Source organism: Lissotriton vulgaris, chromosome 8, assembly GCF_964263255.1.
Source record: "Lissotriton vulgaris chromosome 8, aLisVul1.2, whole genome shotgun sequence".
Taxonomy (NCBI): domain Eukaryota; kingdom Metazoa; phylum Chordata; class Amphibia; order Caudata; family Salamandridae; genus Lissotriton; species Lissotriton vulgaris.
Window position 1 is genome coordinate 305,423,256 of NC_141696.1, and position 25,536 is coordinate 305,448,791.

The window sequence follows — 25,536 nt, forward strand, 5'->3', positions numbered from 1 at the left end:
GTAAGAGACATTAGTTAGTGATAGATTCCTTACCTTAGAATATCCCCAGGCGTCAGACTGGATCTGGAATTTTTTGCGTAGCAATACCCCAGCGCGTCGGTAGGCATCGTCTGCGGATCCGCGTCCGTCGTCGGCGTCGTTAGCGCCGGAATGACGTCGGAGTACTTAGACGCCGCCCATGCGTGCTGACGTCAGTTCTGAAACATAGCTTTTCCGCGCCAGATACACAGAGCCATGATAGAACCAACACTGGTGCCATGAAACTAGGACCCTGAAAGGGGATGACCTTACCCCTAGATATCGGTTCGCAGAACGGGAAGGATGGGTGGGTCGGTAAGGAATCTATCACTAACTAATGTCTCTTACAGATATATCATTAAACAAGTAGTAACTTGTGCATCTGAAAGAGACACGTTAGTGATAGATTCCTTACCTTAGAATAGATACCCCAGCAATACCAACCCCGGTGGTGGGTCTGCGAACCAATATCACACCAGAAAGTCCTGGAGGACGGAACGGCCAAAGAAGCCATCCCTCGGGACTTGACTGTCCAGGCAGTAGTGTCTTGCGAACGTGTGCAGCGAGGCCCACGTAGCTGCCTGGCAAATGTCCTGTAAGGGGACTCCTCGGCCCAAGGCAGTTGTTGCCGTGGCTCGAGTGGAATGAGCCCGTAATCCAGCAGGGGGCTCCTTTTTGGCCATGGAGTAACATGCCTGAATACACAAGATGATCCACTGCGAAATGGTTCTCTTGTGTACTGCCTTTCCCTTCTTCGCGCCCACGTAACCAACAAAGAGTTGGTCATCCACCAGGAACTGGCGTGTGCGATCTAGGTAATAAGAGAGCGCACGTTTTGGGTCCAGACGGTGGAGCCTCTCTTCCTCTTTCGAGGGATGCAGAGGCGGAAAGAAGGTGGGCAAAGTAATGGACTGCCCGATGTGGAAGGCTGTGACAACCTTGGGCAGAAAGGAAGGTCATGTACGCAACACCACCTTGCCTGGAGCTCACTCACTCTCCTGACAGAGGTGATGGCAACCAGGAAAGCAGTCTTCAGGGTGAGAAGACGGAGAGGACAGTTATGGAGCAGCTCAAAGGGAGCACACATTAGATAAGTGAGAACAAGATTCAGGTCCCACTGGGGCATCACGAAGGGAACAGGAGGGAACATGTGTGTGATGCCCTTCAGAAATCTATTTACAATGGGGGACTTGAATAAGGAAGGCTGATCTGGAAGCCGTAAGAAGGCGGAAAGAGCAGAAAGGTATCCCTTAAGAGTGCCCAGAGCAGAGCCCTGCTGGGCAAGGGATAGAAGGAAGAGTAGAACTTCAGAAAGGGGTGCAGAGAGAAGGTCCACAGCCTTTGCTGTGCATCATGCCACAAATCTGTTCCACCTGCAGGCGTATACCGACTTTGTGGAGGGACGCCTGGCTGCCAGAACGATATCACAGACTTCGGGAGGCAAGTCAAATGGCCTCAACTGCCGCCGCTCAATCTCCAAGCTTGTAGGTGGAGACCGGACAGGTTCGGATGCAGGACCGTCCCCTGCTGCTGCAACAGAAGGTCCTCCCGAAGAGGCAGACGAATCGGGGGATCGACTGACATGCTGAGTAGCTCGGGATACCAGTATCTTCGTGCCCAGTCCGGGGCCACAAGGATAACCTGGGCCTGGTTGCGCCTGATCTTCAGCACTCCGGGCAGAAGTGGTATAGGGGGAAAGGCGTACAATAGACCGCAAGTCCACTTGCGACGAAAAGCGTCTCCGAGCGAGTGCCGCCTTGGAAATTCCAACACGCAGAACAGATGACATTGCGCGTTCTCTTCTGTGGCGAATAGATCTAACCCAGGCTCTCCCCATTGCTGAAAGAGGCCATGCGCCACGTCCGAGTTTAGACACCATTCGTGATCCATCATGCACCGACGGCTGAGTTTGTCTGCCCTGGCATTCAAAGACCCTGCCAGGTGTTGAACCACCAGGGTCACGCCCTGATGTTCCAGCCACTGCCAGAGGCACAGAGCCTCCTGGCCGAGGGTCCACGACCCTACCCAGCCTTGTTTGTTGCAGTACCACATGGCAGTGGTGTTTTCCGTGAACACCTGCACTACACTCCCCCAGACAGAGGGGAGGAATGCCTTCAGTGCTAGACGAATCGCCCGCAGCTCCAAAAGGTTGATGTGGAGCCGGGACTCGGCCGAAGACTATAGGTCTCTGATCTTCGCCTCTCCCATGTGGCCTCCCCAGCCCTGGAGGGACGCTTCTGTCACAACCAGGTGCGCCGGGTTGGGTAGGGAGAGGGATCTCCCATTGACCCAATCGCGGTCTGTGAGCCACCACTGCAGTTGCCTCGCAGTGCCCTCCGAGATCAGGACATGGTCGGACAGGTTGCCCTGATGCTGGGCCCACTGAAACTTCAGGTCCCACTGCAGAGCCCGCATCCGCCACCGGGCGTGATGCACCAGAAGGATGCAGGAGGCCATCAGCCCCAGAAGCCGCAGCGTCAACCTGACCGAGACTCGGGATAAAGGCTGAAAGATGGGAATCAGAGCCTGTATATCCCAAACCCGTTGTTCGGGTGGGTAAACCCGAAACTGCGCCGAGTCGAGAACCGCTCCGATGAAGAGGAGCTTCTGAGAGGGACACAGGTGCGACTTCAGCACATTGATGGAGAACCCCAGCAAATGCAGGAGGTCGGCCATAGTCTGGAGGTGGCTGACGACTGTCTAGGGCGAGCCCGCCTTCAACAACCAGTCGTCTAGGTAGGGGAAGACTGATACCCCTAACCTGCGCAGATGGGCTGCGACCACCGCCATCACCTTCGTGAACACCCGTGGGGCGCTGGTAAGGCCGAAGGGGAGCACAGTTAACTGAAAGTGCTCTTGGCCTACTGTGAGCTGCAGGTAACGCCGGTGGGCCGGCAGGACGGGAATGTGGAAATAAGCGTCCTGCAAGTCCAACGCTACCAGCCAGTCTTATGGGTCCAGGGCAGCTAGGACCTGAGCCAAAGTCAGCATCTTGAACTTCTCCTTCCGGAGGAAGCCGTTGATGTTCCGCAGGTCCAAGATAGGGCGTAGGCCCCCTTTGCCCTTCTTGGGTACCAGAAAGTAGCGGGAGTAACATCCACACCCTACTTCTGGCCCAAGTACGCGCTCGATGGCCCCCTTGGCCAAGAGGGCCATGACTTCCTCTTGCAGAAGTCGCAAGTGATCACCCGACACGCGGTGGCATTGCGGTGGCATGGATGGAGGGGTTGCCTCGAAGGGGAGGGAGTAGCCCCTTCGGACGATCTGCAGCACCCACCTGTCCGATGTGATAGTGCACCAGTGGGAGAGGTGATGACGAACCCTGCCTCCCACAGGCGTCACATGGGCCTGAAAACTCAGACTAGGAAGGTTTGGAGGCAGGTGCTGTAGAGGGAGGTGTGGACTGGCCTCGCCGTTGTCCTCTGACCTCCGCCACAGCGGTTTCCACGGCCGCCACCGCGCTGTTGAACATTCTGCGGCGTGTGGCTGGCAGTACATGTTGGGGGGCCCCTTCCGTGGCCACGAAAGGAGCGAAAGGCACCCGATTGCTGGTGTGGGGCCGAGAGGCCCAAGGACTTGGCCATAGCCCTGGAGTCCTTAAAACGTTCCCGTGCATGGTCTGCCTTGTCGCCGAAGAGGCGACGGCCATCGAACGGCATGTCCAGTAGTGTAGCCTGGACATCGGCCGAGAAGTTGGAGGACCTCAACCAGGCGTGGCGGGGAACCGCCACCGTCGTTGCCATCGCCCTGCCCAGTGAGTCCGTTGTATCCAAACCACACCAGATGGAAAAACGTGCTGCGTCTCGGCCCTCCGCAAGGGTTTGGGCAAGTTTAGCCCCGACCTCCTCGAACATTGCGGCAGCACGTCTGCAACCACGTCCCACAGGTTGTGGGTGTAGCGGCCCAAGAGACAGGCGGTATTAACAGACCACAGCCCTAAGCTCACAGACAAGAACACCTTCTTCCCGAACTGTTCGTATCTCTTGGATTCCCTATCGGGCGGGGCCGACGGGAATGCGGTCTGGGAATTTGAGGCCTGGATGACCAGGCTCTCGGGGTGGGGTGGGTGGACAAAAAGGATGGGTCGCCCGGGGCCGGGCGGTAGCGTCTGGCCTTGTTCCTATCTACAGGCGGACCTGTGGCGGGCTTGGACCAGGTGCCCACAAGAACGTCACACAAGGCCTCATTGAACGGCAGCAGAGGCTCGCTGGAGCTTGACTGCAGTTTGAGGACCTCGGTGAGGAGGTTAGTCCTCACGGCCGCGACGGGGAGCTCAAGGTTTAAGGCCTTGGCTGCCTTCGTCAACACTACGCTATATCTTGACCCCTCCTCCGAAGCCACAGTCGGAGGGGAAACAAATCCAGTGTCTGGCGATGTGTCAATACCACTGGCCTCCCCAATCTCGTATGTCCAGTCCTGTTGAGACTGGCACTCCCGTGCCAGAGGGTCCTCAGACCCCTCCCAATCTTCCTCGTCACCTGTGTCCTGTATAACAGGATTAGTAGACAGGGCCTCCTTGTGGAGATAAAAATCCCCAAAGGCCGACGGAATCGGCGCCCAGCGTCAGACCACAGGAAACATTGGGGACGGCGTCCACAGTGGGCGCCGGGGGCGACACCCGTGGGGCAGGCGCCGGTGAGGTCGTAAGGTCGACCGGCGACGATCCGGATCCGGATCCAGTGAGGTCCTGCGGCGCCGGCGGCGCCGGGGCCGATGCACCCGACGGCATCGGGGCTGAAGCACCCGACGGCGTAGAGGCCGAAGCGCCCGACCCGCTAGGACCTCCAGTTGGGACCGTTGGGCCCGGAGGCGCCACAGAACCTGACTGAGGAGGGAGGGACCTCATGGCCATGAGGTACCGCTTGATCTCCTCCGGCGTCGCGCCGTGCCCAGGGACCCGAAGGTATGGGGCAGGCGGCGACGCTTGCGTCTCCCGCGGAGCCGCGTGGGTGGTGTCGCCCGAGCCCCCGGCCGCATCGTGCGAGCGTCGGGGAGGGTCAGAGGAACGATGACGTCTCTCCGACCTCTCATGCCTCTTACCTGAGGACTTGGATCCCGACGACCGGTGTCCACTCCAGGAGCTGCGATGACTCCGCCCCCGCGACCTGTCCCTCAACCTCCCGTGGGACCGGGAGCGGGACCTGGAGTGGCGCGGGTCCGACTGCCGGAGCTCGAGCCGCTTACGGGACTGCTCCCGCCTAGCCTTCGACGTCAGGGCCCGGCAGTCGGAGCAGGTGCGGTCATTGTGATCGAGGCCTAAGCACTTCAGGCACCGGCGATGGGGGTCCGTCACCGACATCAGTCGGTCGCACTTAGAGCAGGGTTTGAACCAAGGCATCCCTACCGGCACCGATAGAGTCGAAGCCTCGAAGAAAAAGAATGATCAAAAAGATCAAAAGTTTAGTCAAAAAATGACTAGGGGTAGAGCTTCTCCGGATCTGCGTTAGCTGGAGTGGAGAAAAGAAGAACTGACGTCAGCGCGCATGGGCGGCGTCTAAGTACTCAGACGATGTCATTCCGGTGCTAAAGACGCCGACGATGGACGCGGAGCTGCAGACGACGCCTACCGACGCACAGGGGTATTGCTACGCAAAAATTTCCGGATCCAGTCTGACGCCTGGGGATATTCTAAGGTAAGGAATCTATCACTAATGTGTCTCTTTCAGATACAAGCAATTGCAAATGGCCACTTTGAAGCATCACCAACTGGCGGGAACACTACAAAGTGAATTCAATACTTCAATAACTAAACCAGTAAGCCCAGTATTGCAAATCTATAACATGCAAGTTGTTAGTCCTGTGTTATATGGTGCAGAATTGTGGAGTTTTAGCAATCTTTCCAAACTAACAATATCAGTAAATAAGTTCCTACGGAACATCACTAAACTCCCACAAAGTACACCAGTATGTCCGCTCATCCATGATCTGGGTAGGAAGTCACTGGCTGATATAGCTAGATTGCGACCCCTTCTATATTGGCAGAGAATCTGGTCAACACCGGAACTAAGAGCCTATGCTGTCGGCCTGAAGGATATAATTAAGAGTAGATCATCATTAAAAAAGTGTCATGGTTGCAGGAAATTAGAATTATGCTCACCAATATTGGCATGGTCATACTGTGGGAAAATCCAGAAAGTACCCTGCTCCCAGCTAAAGCTATGCTAAAGGAAAGATAATGGAGCTGGGCAACAGATAACGTTAGGAATAGTGATTCCTCAACAATAACAGGTTACTTTCTGAATATGAAGCCTTTACAAAAGCTGTAACCATATTGGCACATAATAACTAAACCATATGATAGGAAGCTCTATTTCCAATTCAGGGTTGGTACCTTGCCAGTAAGGTCATTTGCGGCCAAATGGGAAGTGCAGGCCTTGGTTGCCTGCCCTGCATGTTACGCACACCTGGAGTCACTGTCCCATCTATTGTTTGCTTGCCCAGCTTATACCGCTCCGTGCCGTATGTGGCTGACTCATATTTGCAGAACACTGGAAACTAAAAGCAATGAAATGGCTTTAGACTATTGCACTTAGAAACAACAACACCCATTGTCATTGCTTTAGCAAAGTTCTTAGGCTGGGCATGGTCTATTAGCTCTCAAATAATTTCAGTTGGGTAGAGGATAGGTTATGCTTTTATGTGTGGTTTTCCACACGCCTCCTGATCCCCGTCTGACATCTTGACTGATTTTCATAGTCCATCAGATTTAAATTATAATGATGTATAAGATTATAGTGGCACTGTAAAGGCAGATATCAATGAATTTCCTAATATATTGTAGAATAGGTGATTAAAGATATTTTATATTGAATTACTACACAGAACTGATTAAGTGTTAAACGCCCACTGCTTCTTCTTCAATGTTTTTTGCGGATTTTATGTATTTGTTAGGCGGAATGTATTTTAATGTGTTATTAATCAATGATCATGTGCCTTCTTAAGTTTTGTATATCTGCTTTGATGTCTGATATTGTTGAATAAAGATAATATGACTGACTGATAATCACATCAATTTAAAATCGAAATCTGGTCATGGACCTCTACCTCTCACTTCAAATCCCAAGGCAACAAAGGGACCAGAGACCCCTTGTACATGGTTATAACTATTTGTCATGCTTATATGTCTCACACTAGATCCGGGCCTCACTATCCCAAATTTAGTCACATCATGATTATGCAACTTTGTTTTCTAGAAAATGGTCGGCTACAAAAAATCCAGGAAATAACAGCTAAACAAGTCAAAGTCAAACGGATGTCATCACATTAGTACTGCTTCTAAGACTTTAAAGAGGCAACCACTAGCAAGAAGTCCATCCTTCAAAGCACTTTGCACTGCGGCTTCTAGGCTGCTTGGGCACCCAAGAATCACAGTATTTTGTGATGGCTACTGTTCTCAGTGCTCCAAAGGTCCCGTTCTAAACGCACAGCTGCAGGCTAGAAGGGTTCGTCATGCTCCTGGTCTCCAGACTGTTGCACTCTTCAACTTCAAAATGGCAGTAACCTGCCTGAGGGGTTGCAGCTGCCTCTTAAGACAACTCCACTGCTAGTTCACTTCAGCTGTTAATTCTCTTTTTCCTTGGTTTCTTTGTGACTTTCCCATTCAATTTTGTATTCTTTAATGTGGTGCTTGATGTCACTTCCTTTTCCTGTAGCTTTACTATTTAAAGGCCTTTGTCTGGTTGGAGGGTGTGTTGTAACAAAGCAGTGTTATTTTCCGTGTTTCCATGCTCTCTCCTTTTGCCCATATCTATTCTTCGCACTTGGGAACAAAAGATGTCTGTAAATCTCTTTAGGGTCTTAACAGTAGGTAGGTAAATGCAATGGAAACAGTACATCACAGTAAGATAGAAACCAAGGACATACAATTAAGTGATCTGACTCTTTGATCCTCAGAGTCTTTTCCATGGGGTCTTCCACATTTCACTGGTTTCAGGCGGCAGTCACACTTTCGTTCTTCCCCCTCCCACTTAAGAATTTGAGCAAAGCGGCCAGAAACTGGATGTCTGTAGGAATTTGCTGCTTTCCCAGGAAGGTTCAGTTCCTATATAATGCCTGTTAGATAGTCACTTTTCAGAAGACAATTTACGGTCAAAAGGTTTCCAAGGTTTCATCAGAAAGTGAATTTATTTCACCAAGGCAATGCATCATGTTGAGGCTGTTATACCTTTTACTTCTGGTTTTAATGTGGGAATGGCAGATTTGTGGACAGAAGCATGGGACATATTCTGGTCTGAGAGGATGCTAGTTGATGTATAAACATATTCAACTCTGTAGAGTGTCTTCATGTTTCTTCAGTCTATCCTTTCTTGATCTCTATAAGCAATATCTTCGTATGCCTTGGATATGCACTTCTACATAATGACTACCATGAGAAAGAGAATTAAATAACATGATTACTTACTGGTTATACTCATTACCCTTGGACCAACTTCTTACTGTCACGATCATTATGCACAACACATTGTCACTGGTTGTACCAACTTCACTGAAGGGATGGCTAGTTCAGGTGAAAGCTGCTCCCATATTTATAGAAACCAGACTCTGACTCAGTTTCGGAAGGTGATGTTTTCTATTCTCAGCATTTCTGTGTTTTAGTGCACCTGAAGGATTCACCTTCTCTGTAGCACAGTATTTTAGGACACCTGAAAACTGTCTAGGCAATTGTAGCAGAAATCATCAATGTGTAAATAAATATTTGGCTTTGATATGGTGGACGACGAACCTGCAATATTAATAGAAAAATTGCTTCAGGTTAAACAAAGACCTGCACCATTGTGTAATCGATGAAAGCCATAAACAGAACAGAAATACAGTTCATACTTCTATATATGGCTATACTTCCCCACCATTCTTTGACTCACAGATGACATTAGTTGGCTTACAATACTTTCCAAATTAGTTTCTAAAAATGGCTTCCTGGATACACATTTTTACAGATTTACAAAAACTAAAGCGCTTACCTGTTTGTTCAGGTCTGAATCGCAGTCACTCCGGTCTTGGTCAATTTGAGAACGACAGAAATGTTATTTCATTGGAGCCAGGAATGACCCAGCCTCTACTGACATACTTTAAAGACAAATGGTGCTACTACATGTGTTTTCACTGTCATTTACTTTAATTATATGAGACAGCATGAATCACAGTTTTACATTGCTATTGCTTCCATCACTGCGACTGCACTTTCTTACCACGTACAACTTTACATTCCCAAATATAAATTTCATAGTCCTGTTCTCCATTAAGTACTAGCCTAATGTCCACACAGGATTACATGCTTTCGATGGCGTATTATTAGCCAAAAATCCACCTACTTATTACTTCAACTACCTTACAGTTGTGAATACAGAATATTTCTGTTATATATGTAATGCAATTTTGGAAAAGGTGATGGACAGAGTTTCTGAATGATGCAGAATACTCCTACCCAGTCAAGAGATCAGGGCTTGATCCATCACCGTTTTTTAGCTCACTGCACCATCCCAGCTCAGAACCTGGCTACATGCAAATTAGTCTGTTCCTGTCCCAGTGCATGATGGGAACAGGGCAAACCAAACTACCAAGCCAATTCTTATACTGGGAAGGAGACAAGCTTCCGGGGACCGGTTTCTGGCATTTCAGCCGTCGTCGGCCCGGCTTGCTTGAATCCTGATGGTGCAATGAGCTAGGGACTCACGTCTGAGTATACCCTCCCACGCTTAGTGTGGATAAAATCAATTTTGGAAAAGGTGATGGACAGAGTTTCTGAATGATGCAGAATACTCCTACCCAGTCAAGAGATCAGGGCTTGATCCATCACCGTTTTTTAGCTCACTGCACCATCCCAGCTCAGAAAGGCTACATGCAAATTAGTCTGTTCCTGTCCCAGTGCATGATGGGAACAGGGCAAACCAAACTATCAAGCCAATTCTTATACTGGGAAGGAGACAAGCTTCCGGGGACCGGTTTCTGGCATTGTAATGCAACCACAGATACTCAGATTTCGGACACTATCAATAACTTTGCCTACCATCTCTTTGAAATTCGGTTAGTGATTCAAATAAATAGGGGGCCAGGTTGACAATGCAAATTGTGCATGTTAGATCAGTCTATAATTGCCAAAAGCTTGATTCAGAGGTGCAAGTAACTCAAGAAAGGCAAACTGTATTTTTTCATTGTTCTTCCCTTCAGCCTCTTTTCCTTTCTTCTCCTCCTTTTCTTCTTCCTTAAAATATTTTCCCTTCTCTTTCTTGTTTCTTCTCTTTATCCATTTATCTGCAACTCTCTTCTTTCTCACTTCTCTACTCTCCTATTGCTTTTATCGTTGCTAGTATTTTTAGAAATATTTTTCAATGTCTTCTTGTTATTAAATTCATTGGTTCTCATTTATTGAATATTCTTAAATCCAAGATTGATTATTACATTGTATGCTCAATCCTTAATAATTTTATTTCCCTCCAGTTAAATTCTGAGTTACTACATAGAATATTAACGGATTAAGTAACCCTATTAAAAGACAACGAGTACTATCCCATTTGGCAATGTTAAAAACCGACATTGCTTTGCTCCAAGAAACCGACTAGTCTGATACTGAAGCCTCTAAATTAAAGAGGTACTGGGTAGGCAGTGTAATTTATTCCCCAGCTTTGGGTAAGAAAAATGGTGTTCTAATTCTCTGTCATAAAAAGTTTAATGTTTCAGTAGTCAGATGGTCGCTGGGTGACTTATAAATAAAATACCGTAAGTTCTCCATAATGTATATGGTCCAGTTTCTGTTTATAATACTTTCTGGTTGCAAATTTCTGATAAATTACTTTCGTTTGATGATGATTATATTATTTTTGGCAGTAACTGCAATCAAACTCATGACCCCATTTTAGACCGACATTCCCTAGTCAAATTTGTAAATACTAAAATGCACTCACAATTTACCTCTACCATACGTCGAAAATCCTTAGTTGATATCTGGAGACTTTGTCATTCAGACTTACAAGAATACAGTTATTTTTCTCCCCCACATAAATCACAATCCCGTACTGACTATCTCTTTTTAAGCAAATCTCTAATTCAACATGCCCTCCACTCTGAGATAGGTTCTATTTTATTTCGGACCATGCCCTGGTTTTTGTTGATTTTGACCAAATTCCTTTTATCCCGTCCGCTGGTAGATGGCGATTTAATAACTCATTACTTGTAGATCCTAATTTCTCTAGCCAGTCCAGTTCTTTTGCTTCGGAATCTCTCACTATTAATACAACTCCTGATTCTTCTCCCAGTATGATTTGGGATTCTTTCAAAGCAGCTGCGAGAGGCTTCATAATCAATTTTGTCTCTCAGAAGAAAAAAAGTTTTGAAAAACATTCGACCCAATTACTCGCTAAAATTAAAAAAACTAGAATATGCTTAGTATCATTCTTCCACTAAATCATTTAAAGGATCTTATTACTGCTAAGATTACTTAAATAACTTATCCACAGAAACTGCTACTTCTTATCTCCTAAAGAGTAGTGCTCAATACTATGGAGGTCAAAATAAAATGGGAAAACTATTAGCGAATTATTTAAAAAGACACAGAGACAGAACTAGAATAGTCTCCCTGACAAATTCTACTGGAGATATTATTTTTAAAGAAGAAAATATACTAAATGAATTTGTTTCCTTTTACAAGAATCTTTATACTCCTGAGACCCAACCACTTTAATCTGATATATCCTCTTATTTTCAAACAATTAACTCTTCCCCTTCTCACCATATTGATTTTGATTAGCTAGAAACCGATATTACTTTGACAGAAATTTCTCAAGCAGTTTCAGTACTAAGACGAGATAAAACCCCTGGACCTGAAGGATTCAACACTGAATTTTATGAACACTTCTCGAAACTTCTGCTTCCAAATCTTCTTCTCTTATTCAACTCCTTTATTGCGAACGGTTCATCCCAAGGCACCTTTCAAGAAGCCATGATTTGTTTAATCCCCAAAGATAATAAAGACCCTTCTTTATGTAAAAATGATTGTCCCATTTCATTAGTTAATACAGATTACAAGATTTTTGCAAAAATCCTTGTCTTGCGCATTGATGCCATATTACCGGAACTCATTGGATCAGAACAATCTGGCTTTGTAAAAGGTCAATTATCCTCTGATAATTCTAGAGTCCTTTTTCATGTTCTTAGCAAGGCCTCTTCCGAAGATTCTCCGCTCACTGTTATAGCTCTAGATGCTGAAAAAGTATTTGATAGGATTGGATGGGAATTTATGTTTCATGCTCTAAAATGGATAGGGTTTCCTCCCAAATTAATTTCCTTGATTTCTTTACTATATTCTGGTCTCAAAGCTTCTATTGTTGCCAATGGAAAAGTCTCAGACTACTTTTCTCTTTCTAGAGGAGTTCGTCAGGGTTGTCCCTTATTTCCTTTATTGTTTGCAGAAGGACACTCAAATCACGGGTTTCCAACTGGGTTCCCAACAAGTAAAATGTCTGTTTATGCAGATGATATTCTTTTATACTGTTCTAACCCAGACACCTCTCTTCCCCATTTCCTCCATCAGGTTGATACTTTTTCGCAAATATCGGCATATGGCCTCAATCGACATAAATGTGATGTTTTGCCCCTTAATGTCTTATGTCTTAAACACTATTTCCTTCAGACAGGATTTTCCAGTCAGCCCTCTAAATTGAAATAACTAGGACTATGGTTTTCCTCAACTATCACAAACCTTAAAACTACATTACCAAAACACTATATGACACAATTACTAGATGGCATCCTTTTTCTCTCTTGGTGGGGTAGATTAGATTTGATCAAGATGATGCTTGCTCCCCTTATCCTACATTCTCTTTCCAGGATTCCTGTACATATACCAGGATATTATTTTAAGAGTATAGACTCACTTTAATTAAAATTTCTTTGGTAAAACAAACCCTCTCGAATAGCCTTATCCTCACTTAAAAAGGCTAAACCTAATGGAGGACCTAAATTTCCTGACTTTAAATCTTATTATGCTTTTTCTCTAAAACAAGCCTCCTGATGGCTTTCTTCTGATACCCCTACAAACTCCCCAGTATGGTTGTCCATCGAAAGATTCCTCACTTCCCCCTTTGATTTTCCAGAGACTTTTGCATTTACCACTAACACTTCCTCTGTGTTCCTCTGTTATTTCTCATACTCGTAAACTTTTAACTCCTTTACAACCATCTTCTTTACCTACCTTTACTTCGCTATCTCAACAACCCATTTGGCATAACAAACTAATGCGCATCAAATATCGTGCTTTTCCATTGGAAATCATGGAGATCCAAAGGTTTGGTATGGATTTCTCAACTCCTGCTTGACAATAAAAGTTTATCTTTTACTGATCTCCAGTCTAATTTTTCTCTTCCTGATTCTTTTAAAAATTATGATATTTTACTCCCCTCTCTCCAAGAATATCTTAAATCAATCCCATTTCTCCCTAATCTTCATATAACATGTTCAACAATATTTCCCTTATTAGACACTTCACCTTCTGCATTTTCTATTCATAAATGTTTATTATTACCCTGAGGAAGGCTTACATTAAAGACTGAACTGGCATGGGAAAAAGATTTCTCACAATGCTGGACTGTTTCTATATGGGATAAATTACGGTTTAAGATTCACAAAACCTCAAGGGCGGCTAATACTACCCAAACTCATACTCCCTAGCGATATTAGCTTCTTTCTCCCCCACTACTTCATCTAATTGCTGGTCCTATTCCTGCTCAAATGCCGATTTAAAGCACATGTTATTTGACTGTTCTAATATCTATCAATTCTGGCAATCAATTTGGTCTCAAATTAACAACATTTTCCTATCAAATATTTTCCTAGGTTTCCTGTCCCCTTATTGTCCTCAATCCCCATCACATGTTAAATTGTTAGATTTATTGTTAGCTATAGCCCTACATGTATTAACCACCAACTGGAAACAAGCAAACAAAAATACTTACAAAGCCTTTTGGGATGCCATGTGCTTTTATCATAGACTCGATACCAACTATGTCACTCCTATTTCTCTAGCAATTAAAAGATTTATTGTGGCTCCTTCTCACTACATATTTATCTAATCCTGCTTCTTCAACTACTTCTATTGCTACTACTGTAAATACATCAGCTGATGTCTGTAAACCGCCACAAACATGCCTAGTTGTCTTTTCTTAAAAATTCTAATGATGTTATTATGTTTTACACTTATGTAATCATATAGTCATATCTTTATTGGATATTTATTTGCATGCAATGTTTAATTTCAAAGTCCATTTTTCTTTAAATCTTTTTATAATGATAGTTATAATATTTTCCATCTCCCCTCCCTTCCCCATTCCCTCTTTATTTTTGTATATAATATTTATTGTAACCATTGCACTTCCTATCCCTTAATATGAACCTTATTGTAAACTATGCCCTAAATCGTTTATTAATTGTTGTTCTATTTACTCTGGTTTCATTAAACTCCAACTTAAAAAAAGAAAGTCAAACTTCCACTCAAATCAATTTACTCATGCACAGTGGTGCAATGCTGTGCTTGAGTATCTCCTACACCATGACCAAGCAGATAGAGAGCCAGTGCAGATTTCAAGTAGACATTTTTAAAACACCCTCATACTTGGGTGACTTTCCCATAATGATAGTCATAGTAAATCCATTTCCAGGGCAGGAAACGGGAACTGTTTCTTGGGTTCAGTTGTACTGTATGTCAATTGTACATGTGTGTTAAAAACACTGCATAACACAAATTTACAAACATTTTCCAGGGGTTGTTCTGGAAAACTCCATAAGTTGTTGACCTTGTCGTTCCTTGTATTCCTGAATTCTTTACATTTGAAATCTACACACATGAGAGTTAGAGAGCCTGAGCAGGTTTCTAAATATATCTGTGAATCAGGCTTTTAGGGTGTATGCCTCTCATGGTGAAGTTAATCCCAAGTATACATAAAATGGAATATAACATATTCCTAGACGTAAGAAAGCTTCCCTCAGTACAATTAACGTGTATAAATTACATGTACATACTTTGGAGACTAACACGTACACTGCAAATTAAAGATGAATTTGTGCATAAATGTGTATCCTCACCTGAATCCATTTGTCTGGTATAGCCATTGCAAGTCTGTAGTCAAAGCCACAGCCTCCTTGTTTAATTGGACAACAGAGAGCTGGCATACCTGAAACATCCTAAAAAGAAGAAAAATTACTAGGTAACTAATTTCATACCTGTAAATTCACATTGTGTCAAAACATGTTTCACATTATGATGCCATGGTCTTTGCATATATAGACAGCCATTTCAGTGGGTTCAAGGAAACACTTGAACAATTTCTAGAAGTGAGAAACTGATACTCTTCAGAAAACAGGCTTATTTGTCACATCATTTCTAATGTTAAACCATAATTTAAATTATGGTTGCCAACAGCTCAGGGCACTATTCTGAAAGAAAAGGAAATGCTGGTAAATAATTCCACTCAGAGTACAACTTTGCCTAGGTGTAAGTTAGATGACACTGTTGGCAATATAGATATCCCAATTTTGGTAATGATTATGGCAATTCCATATATGCTACATATATAGGCAGTGAACATTGCAATGTGCATGATCCATTATAATATTACAACTTTAAAAAGCTATTAAAGGTCTGTAGAATCTCAAGAATAAATTTTGAAATATTTTCCTTTCATCTGTAGACTAGTGCATGCAATATTTATTTCAAGTCCAATAAATTATGAAGCTACATGGCTCCCTGGAAATGGATTAATCAATAAAAACATACATTTCCTTTGTAGATCACTTTCCGTATCTAAACATCAAACAATAATATAACACATTTCAATGCTTTCCTTATGGCCATTTAACAGTTACTCAAAATGCAAAAGTAAAATATTAAACTTTAGCTTTTTTATGTAAAAACACAATTGATAGGAGAGCTACAGGGTAGAAATCCAGTGAAAACCTACATCGGCATCTCCTGGTTATACATTTGACCATTTTTCTGTTTGTATACCACATTTTAATGCACTACTACTGACTTGTCATTTATCTTGGAATGGTTTGAGGAGGTGTGTATTTATCAAACACAATTCCTATTTTTCTTGTAATAATATTCCCAATTTTGTTTTCAAATATGTGCACAAACATGATTACTTTGTCTCCATTCTGATCATCAGACTGATTCTTCTCAATGTTTATTTGAAATGACTGATTAACAAGAAGGTTTGCAACATTGGAACAGACTGGGTGCAGTACAAGTTCATCTGTAGAATACGAATTACTGAAGTGTTTGAATTTTCTTGTTCGAACATGTTTTTTGTAATAACATGTTATTTACATTAGTTTACTGGCACAGATTGATCCATAGTTTGAGGTTTTACATTATCTCCAAGTGCGGAATAGTGACACTCATAACAATCTCAGCCAGTCCATGTCGCTCTTAATTACTGCTCTTAATTCATGACTGTAAAAGAAAATGTACGTTCATTCAAACCCATTAGTTGCCAATTTAAATAGTTGATTCTCAAACTCTCTCTTTGACAAAGCATTTTTTCTCCACTCAATAACACTTGATAAACAATATGAAATAGGAGCGGTGAAATATTCTGATATGCTTGAGAAAAATATCTAGCAATAGTGGAGTTCATATTCTGTGTTTCAATATTGAAACAATGCTCATGCAATCTTTATTTAGAGGGTGGAGGTCTGGCCACATAGGAAATCCTACACTAGAAACAAAATATATAAATGGTATGATCCTTTTTACAGAATGAAAAATATATAATAGCTCTTTCTTTCCTAGAGAGACCGTGTTGTTGTTTTGCATATACAATCTTTGCAGTCAGGACATGGATGGGTTCCTCCTTTTTGAGTTCCTCCTTTTTTGGTTACAAAAGATCATTGCATTTATGTCGCCATTTGGTGCTTGTTCTTGATTAGTATGGACCTGAAATTGATCCCTCTTCTATATGCAAACCTATAAGAATCTTTAAACAAATCTTGAAGATGTTAGTTCATCATAATTATGGGCATTAGTTTAATGCAACAAAGCAGAGTTGCAGCCAGTATAGATCAATTTATTGTGTTAAATCTTGCTATTTATCAGGGAAAAGAAATATTCAGGTTATTTATTTTTTGTAACTTTTTGTAACTCATTCAAAATATGTTCTGGAGAGTCCCTCAACATATTTTCAGCAGTAAAATCTATTATGTTACTAATTCGTCTCCATTCAAAATAATACTCTTCCTTGTGACTAGTTGGGGAGCATGTATTCTCTAAATCAATCCGGGAAAATTAAAGTATGTCAGTAGAAGGAAAGAAGTCCTCTCTTCAGGTTTCCAAAAGCACAGATGACAAACTATTCCCGGTTCAATTTTGATGTACTATCGAGAACTGGACAGATGGTTTACTATGATTTAAGGTGAAATTAATCCTAGAAATTAAACTATTTAATTTTTTGTAAAATGTTTTACAAATCATTTTCAGGGTGTGTCTTTATCTTAATTACCATTAATGCAGTCCTGATATAGTAGAAGTTCAGTATGTATCTGTTTACAGAGAACATTCTCATGTTCAAAGTCATCTATCCACTCCACATGACAAACATTTTCTTTACAATGCTGATATAAGCTTGGGTTTGTCATTCAGACTCAGTATTTATGCTCTACCTTTTGGGCAAAAAATTACAAAAAATAATTTAATGGACAGAATGTAGATCAATGTCTTACATTCACCCCAGTACAAGGATCTGGGCCTAAATCCATTGTTTTTTGCACTCCACACCACCCTGGGTTAGATAATGGCTTTATGCAAATCAGCTCTGACCCTGTGCCCCATGGGAACAGTCCAGTCCGAACTACACAGCCATATCTTTCCCAGACCGGAATCAAGCATCCGAGGACCGGACCGGTTTCGAGGTAACACCTCATCAGCCCGGCTAGCTTGACTCCAGTGGTGTGGAGGCTCTGGGACCCACGTCTGAGCTACCCCAGTACACTCAGGGAGAAAATTACAAAAAACAATTTGATGGACAGAATGTAGATCAATGTCTTACATTCACCCCAGTACAAGGATCTGGGCCTAAATCCATCGTTTTTTTGCACTCCACACCACCCTGGGTTAGATAATGGCTTTATGCAAATCAGCTCTGACCCTGTGCCCCATGGGAACAGTCCAGTCCGAACTACACAGCCATATCTTTCCCAGACCGGAATCAAGCATCCGAGGACCGGATCGGTCATCACCTGTTTTGTTTGCAATACCGCCATGGGTGCGCTGGGGATGCTCAGACGTGGGTCCCAGGCACTCCACACCACACCACTGGAGTCAAGCTAGCTGGGCTGATGAGGTGTTACCTCGAAACCGGTCCGGTCCTCGGATGCTTGATTCCGTTCTGGGAAGGACATGGCTTTTGTAGTTCGGACTGGACTGTTCCCATGGGGCACAGGGTCAGAGCTGATTTGCATATCACCATTGTCTAACCCAGGGTGGTGTGGAGTGCAAAAAAACGATGGATTTGGGCCCAGATCTTTGGACTGGGGTGAATGTGTGACATTGATCCACATTCGGTCCATCACCTGTTTTGTTTGCACTACCTTTTGGGCAAGACAAGAGCTGAATCTCTCCCAACACTCTAAGCCTACTGACATTTAATGTTTAAAAACGTTTGACAACAAAATCTGCAGAGGCTACTCCTATTGAAAACTGGGCCTTCTGTGGAATTTCCTAAGAAATTGCCTGGTCAGTGCTCTACTTTTTAAATTTGCTTCTTCGCTGTGCTCACTGTATCTTTTAATGTAACCTTTCATATCTACACTGAAAGCACACATCATGCTCAAACTTGATGGAAGTTGTCGGTGTTTGGCAAGCAAAATGGAGGCACTGTTGTTAAGTCAGCAAAAGACAGCCTGTCGTAAGATTGGGGGATCTGTGACTTAACATTTCTTGCCTCATTCCTTGGTTCCTAGCCTATCATATGCTGGTGGCAACATATCTGATTCTTTACTGTGGAGAGGTTGACTGAAAAGTACTGTCCTTAGTACCCTTACCCTACTAACCCAAGATAATGTTTTTTAAACATTGTATTCCTCCTCTAAATCTGCTTTTTATATGAAACTCACATGGTTTTTAATATGGACCAATCATTAGCACAATGAATGAAGTTTAACTGTTTTTAACTTTGTATAGTACTTGTATGTTTTTTGTTTTATCCTTGCCGTTTTTGGTGTTCATTTATTCTTAGATCAACACCAGTGTGGATTTTAAAGGTCTTATTGTATACATGAACTGCATCTTTGTGCTTTTTTGGCTTTCAGAGAATTAAAGTGTTTGCTGCCTCCTCGCTTGCTTCTTTACTGCTTTACTGACAGCTCATCTTCACTGGAGGTTCAGATAACTTACAATCTTCTGCTTATTATATTGAGGGTATATCTAGAGTGCAAAGAGACTCAATATAATCAGCATAATCGGCATGCATGAACAGCTGAGAAAAATATGAAATGCATAGGAATTTATATATATTATATATACACCTTGAGTGGTGTGGTGTGAAGGTTTTGTGGTTGTAGGTGAAACCAACTGAAAAGAACAGCTTCCACCTCAGGCACCAAAGTCCAACTAACACAGTTGGAGTTCCCTCACATTACATTCTTGGCTGCCATTCACCTCTTCGGAATGTCTGTGAGCATTCCCATCTCCTGTAAATAAATCAGTCCCCCCAAATCTTTTTTGCCCTTTACCCTCCACTTTTTGGTGAGCTTGTGTTGCTGTACTTACGACTGTGCACTTTACCACTGCTACCATTGCTAACGCGTTTGTGCTTACTCCTCTAAGCATGGTTTGTTTGGATTACACTGACTGAATATATTAAATTTACTTATAAGTTCATTTTAGAATGGTGTACCACATGCCCACAGATTGTAAATTAAATGTTACTAGTGGGTCTGAAGCACTTACTGTGCTTCCTACTTAAGTAGCACCTTAAAACATGTCACAGGCCTTCCATTTCAGCCTGTATGCACTTCAGCCAATTCGGCCCAGTAATATAACCTCTTACCAAGTCTTAAACTCCCACTTGATTGCATACAAGTCACCGCTATAGGCCAGGAGTCTCCAAACTTTGGCCTACAGGCCAACTATGGCCCTCTACAGCATTTTATTCACCCGCATTGTCAGCATAGCTGTAATACAGCACTGTTCTCAAAGCGTTCAAAAATGTAATCTAAAGGGGGATGTTAAATAAGCCTTCAAAACAGCAGCAAACAGTGATGTGTTTGCTCAAAGGGACGTTGATCTGTAGTAGCGCACAAAAATGCTACCAATGCTAAAATTGTATTGGCCTGCCCTCACTCCCTTTGAACTAAATAGTCCGGCCCATAAGCCTCATCACCACACCGCACAGCTTCCCAAACCTCTGGATTCATTCCTGCCCCGGCACGCTGATTCTTCAAGGACCCGTGCTCGACCATCAGCTGATTACCGATGGCAGCACTTCGCATTCAGACCCTGCCCCCATGCAGGATCCAGCGTAATCCCCAGATGTTCTCTCTCCAAATCGGAATTTACTTCAGGCATTCCCTGAGCCAACCATGCAAGTTCCAGCGTAAATCTAGATGATTTTCTCTCTGCACATCGGAATTTATTTCAGCAAGCCCTAACCTAGACAACCAAGTCCTGATGACGATCCAAACTAACATGGATCGAAACGCCGTCGACCTAACAGCTCATTAACAGGCGTACTTCTCCTATGTGGCTCAACACCAAATTGAAAGAACTTTGTAAACTGTGATATCACATTGTCACATGAATTGAGCTACTCACTGTAAATTACTTGCACTTTGTTCACAGTGCACCGTCCCTGCTGTTCACTTCTTCACTTGCGTCGCCACTTTCACCACAGACACTTTTTTAAGCACCAAGTATATTATGGTTGTCACCAATTCATTTTATGCAGTGCTGCTTGAAACTGTATATATCCGACCATGAACTTGTGTTACAATATAAGATGATTAAATATCTTTTTTTCAAATCAATGAGTACTCTCCTTTCCGTGTCAGCAATGCTGTGTGCACGCATAATTAATTGACTATACACTATTACCTGTCAGGACATTGTTTCTTAATGCATCTTCCATACCCAGTCCAGAATTAGTATATGGGTCACACTCCTGTAAACTTTACTAGAAATGGATGCGGGCACTAGGTACACATAGACTCCCTAACTGTTTTAGCAATAGTTGAACAGAAACTATGTACTAACTAACTACAGTAAGAATTACTTTGTTTTTAACCCTGCTGATCCGGACTTGGTCTTTAATATGGAGCTAAATGCATGCACCTAGTCATAGGAGTGCAGCCCAAATTTATTATTAAACAGTAACAGTCCCAATCTTCCACAAATGTCTAGGAACAATTTAAATTAAATAAATTAACAGATCAATGCTCAGGCTGTTCTTCATGTTAGGTACTTAGGCTGAAATGGAAAATTGAGCCCCCAAATCTCCCAAAGAATGAGGCCCCCTGGCATGCAATGTAATGGATAAGCTAGTGGCAGTGTCACTGGGTTATAACACATTTCAGTGTAGTTACAGATACATTCATTTAGAAAAGCGCAGCACCTCTGGAAATGATTTGTGATAAAAGTGCAGTAAAAAGAAAGAGCAAGGTACAGATGATTGATGGTATTCGTAAATGAATTGTTCAACAATAGTTTTTTAGGGGGTTGGGGGTTATATTTACACAATTCAATGTTGGGGCTTTGTTTTGTCATTAAGCTGCCGCTTTGGCAATCAGAACAGTGTTAATTTGTCACTTAAGCAACTCGCATGACTGTCCGGAGTGCTCAGCACTTAACACGGTGGTCTGCGTGTAACCTTAGGGTGATTGATGTACCCTATCCTCACGGTGAGTATATCTTTTGATGTCAGATTTTTTTTTTAGGCCCTACTGTAAGCTTGCAACGAGCCTTCTGCCCACTATTTTAGGTAGTGAAATGAAAGTGCAATTCCAGTGGACGGGGGCCTTCACATCCCTTTGTCTTGGTGCCACTTTACCTGCTGCACTGCCGATTACCACATCTCAGTGCACGAGGAGTCCACACATCATCCTCCCAATACAATCTCTGGGAAGATTGCAGCATGACAAGGGCAGAAAGTGGCAGAATAAATCCATTACTAGATAACCTGGAGGGTCATGGCCTCATATTCCCGGAGTAATTTGCAGGTAAACCATGGGGAATGATCTTGTGTAGAAAAGATGAATCACTCATTCCAGTTTTTGGGGAAATCTCCCTTGGAAAAATAGCAAACGTTGCCCAAAACCCCTTTGCAGAAGAGCATACATGGTAATTAGTCATAGCAGTTAATTATTACCTTGGCAATCAACTGTATTTTAACATTTATTGTTTTGTAGACTTCTCTTCTAAAATGCTATCAGTTCAACAAGTACAATGCATGTATTTTAGTCAAAATTTCATGCCCCACTGCAACAACTGGAGCACACTCAATTCCCATCCCAAACACACCCCAGCTCGACCATCTACAAGCAAGCCAAATCCAGCTGAACACGCATGTTGGGCTGATCATGTTTTTCCGTGATGAGCATACATCCTTCACTTTTTTTTTTTTCTCTTTTTTTTTTGTCCTCATAACCACCGTTTAGACCAGTGCCAAAAAGGAATCAACGGAGAATAACTGGCTCAGTTAAAACTGGTGGGGACAGATATCTTGAGGGCCCTCTATCCCACAGTCTTCCACCGTAATCCGAAGAGGCACTAGATCTTAACTTGCCATCCCACAGCAAATCTCGGAGTAGTTTTGGCAGCCATATAAAAGCCGGGCATGAACCGGATAGCAGCTGTTTCAATGGTGCTAAACACAAAGAGCAACCATAGGAGATCAATCATTGGACTCGGGGGGGGGGGGGGGGGGAGAAACCCGGATGTATCACTGAGACCACTTTATCATGTGCCAAAATGCCCTTTTCCTGCGATTTCCAGATCTAGCCAAATCCATGACTGATGTCCGTAATACAGAGTCTTGCCAGTCTCTAAAAGTAGGAGATGAGGAGTCCTTCCATTTCCTGCAGATCTCTCTTCTTGCGAGCAGGATGGAATAAAAAACTAAACATTTAGGTAGATGTTGTACTCCTTCCAACACTCCAAAAATAATCAGGGACAAATCCATTGTGACATGTCTTCCTAAGGACTCAGTGAGGCTGTTGCTGATATCTTGCCAAAAAGATGTTAATGTTGGGCATTCAAAAAACATATGTGTATCCGAAGCGGCGATTTGGCCACATTTGGCGCAGGACACTGTCTGACCACCTGTAAATTTAGAAAGTCTAGAGGGGGAGTAATACGCCCTATATAGGGTAAAAATGTGGTTTCTACGAAGCCATGATGGCTTAACGATACTCCACAAGAGCTCGAAAGAGGATTTCCAAAGTATTTGTAGATTCACATCCCCCAGGTCAGAGCCCCATATTGACTGGTAAAACAAAGTGTCCATCTACCTCCTCCATTATAGAGTTGTACCATCTAGATATTTCTTTCTTTTCTGGCCCTCTGCTTAGTAGATCGGAGATAAAGGGGCTATGTCCACCTAGTTTGAACTTATTTTTATTAGCAGGAGATGTTTTATAGGCTGCTGTCCAACTGTAAATCTGGTTATATTTGAAGCGAGAAAAGTTAGGACCGATCTTGGCTAGCAAATATTCCCATGGAAATAAGTCTCCTTCGTAGAAAAGATCCCCCCAAACCTCCATGCCCGCCTCCCTCAAAGGGACTGCCAGGATATCATCAAGCCAAACCGGACCTTCGGGTAAGCCCCACAACGGGGTTTTTTCGCAAAAGTAGTTTACTTTTATAGCTTTCATGATTTCTGCCCATGTTCGTGCAAGACCCTGTAAGATCTTCAGTTTAATCTTCTTAAAAAACTTAGGATTTCCAAACTTAAAAAGAAAACTAGAGTGATTGATATTTTCCCCCTCCAACATTGCTGCATACATCATACCCACCCCCAAGGAGTCAGGGTTCTTTAACAACATCCTTGAGTGGGATAATTGAAAGGCCCAGGCATAGATTTTTAAATCCGGAGCCGCCAAGCCTCCCTTTTCACGTCGCCGTCTTAGTTTTTTCCAGGCAATTCGTGGTATGTGGTTGTGCCAGATAAAAGAAGAGACGTTTGATTGAAATTTAGCTAAGATTTTTTGATCAGAATATAGGGCAATGGTATTAAATAAAAAAGAAATCTTTGGAAGAATAGACATTTTGATAAGATTTATCCTACCTATTAATGAGAGGGGAAGATGTAACCAAGATTGAAGAAGCTTCCGACAGTCTTTAAGTACTGAGGACAAATTAACCTGGACTATTTTATTTATGTCTTTTACAATTGTTAAACCTAAGTAGCGCATTGAGGTGCTGGGATGAAGTTCTATAGGTGGATTCTCATCATTCCAGATAAGCATTTCGGTTTTGGTTGCGTTTATCTCATACCCAGACACCTGACCAAAAGCGGTAGCTAGCTTCACTATGGCAGGGAGAGCCGTGACGGCCTCTGATGTTAAAATAAGTACATCGTTGGCATATAATGCCACCTTTCTCGTCCAACCTTGATAATGAAACGGTTTAATGGTGGGCTCCTCCCTTAAATATTGCGCAAACGGTTCGATGTAAAAATCAAAAAGTAAGGGGGAGAGTGGACAGCCCTGTCGAGATCCCCGGGTAATAGAAAAAGGACTTGATAATTCACCATTCACGAGAAGAGATGCCGAGGGATTGTTGTACAAGAGACTGATCGCCCTACGAAAACCACCACCCACACCAAATTTGGCCAAGGCCTCCGACAGGTAAACCCAATTAACCCTGTCGAAGGCCTTGGTTGCGTCCAGTGTCAGGGCTGCCAATGGAAGCTTATTAGCATACATCCTTCACTTGTTGGATTTGTGAATAGGCACCCCATTGGCAGCGAGATGTTTAAGGTTTGATGCTGCATATTTGAATGTGGTTTAAGTCCTGACCAATGATTTCTACTTCCGGTGTCAGGTATGATCCAAGAAATATGAATGTAGTAGGTGGTAGCTCTCCTAAATATATCCCTTATTTATGTTTGGATGCCTTAGTTTTGACTTTTGAGGTATATATATATATATATATATATATATATATATATATATATATATTTATTTTCACTTCATCACTATATATACTGAGATATAAAAGGATCTCTGAGGAAAAGAAGGAGACAACAGTTGAACCCAGTGAATATAAAAAAAAATACTTTTTTAAAAAGAAGGCAGACTCTTGTGCGAGACAGTTTGCCATGTGCCACTCGCCTCCGCCTTATATAAGTGGATTAAGGCATGGTAGAAGGAAGGAAAAGTGGACAGCGAGTACCACCTGTTTAATGAAGAATGGGGTGTAAAGTACTTGTTTATACAAGCAGGTGATAAAAAGTGTTGTCTCGTATGCAACAAACCTATTGCAGGTTTAAAGGAGTACAGTGTGTGTCTGCACTATGAGACCAGACCTGAACAAAG

The 25,536-nt window shown here is 43.1% G+C and overlaps 1 protein-coding gene across 1 annotated transcript in view; it reads right to left on the reverse strand.

Annotated features, from left to right (window-relative positions):
* Positions 1-25,536, reverse strand: part of GBE1 (1,4-alpha-glucan branching enzyme 1) — a 594,445-nt gene that overhangs the window by 266,085 nt on the left and 302,824 nt on the right. The window contains exon 8 of the mRNA XM_086934076.1: positions 15,091-15,189. Within this exon, the coding sequence (XP_086790202.1) occupies positions 15,091-15,189 (99 nt within the window). The remainder of the gene's footprint in view (positions 1-15,090; positions 15,190-25,536) is intronic.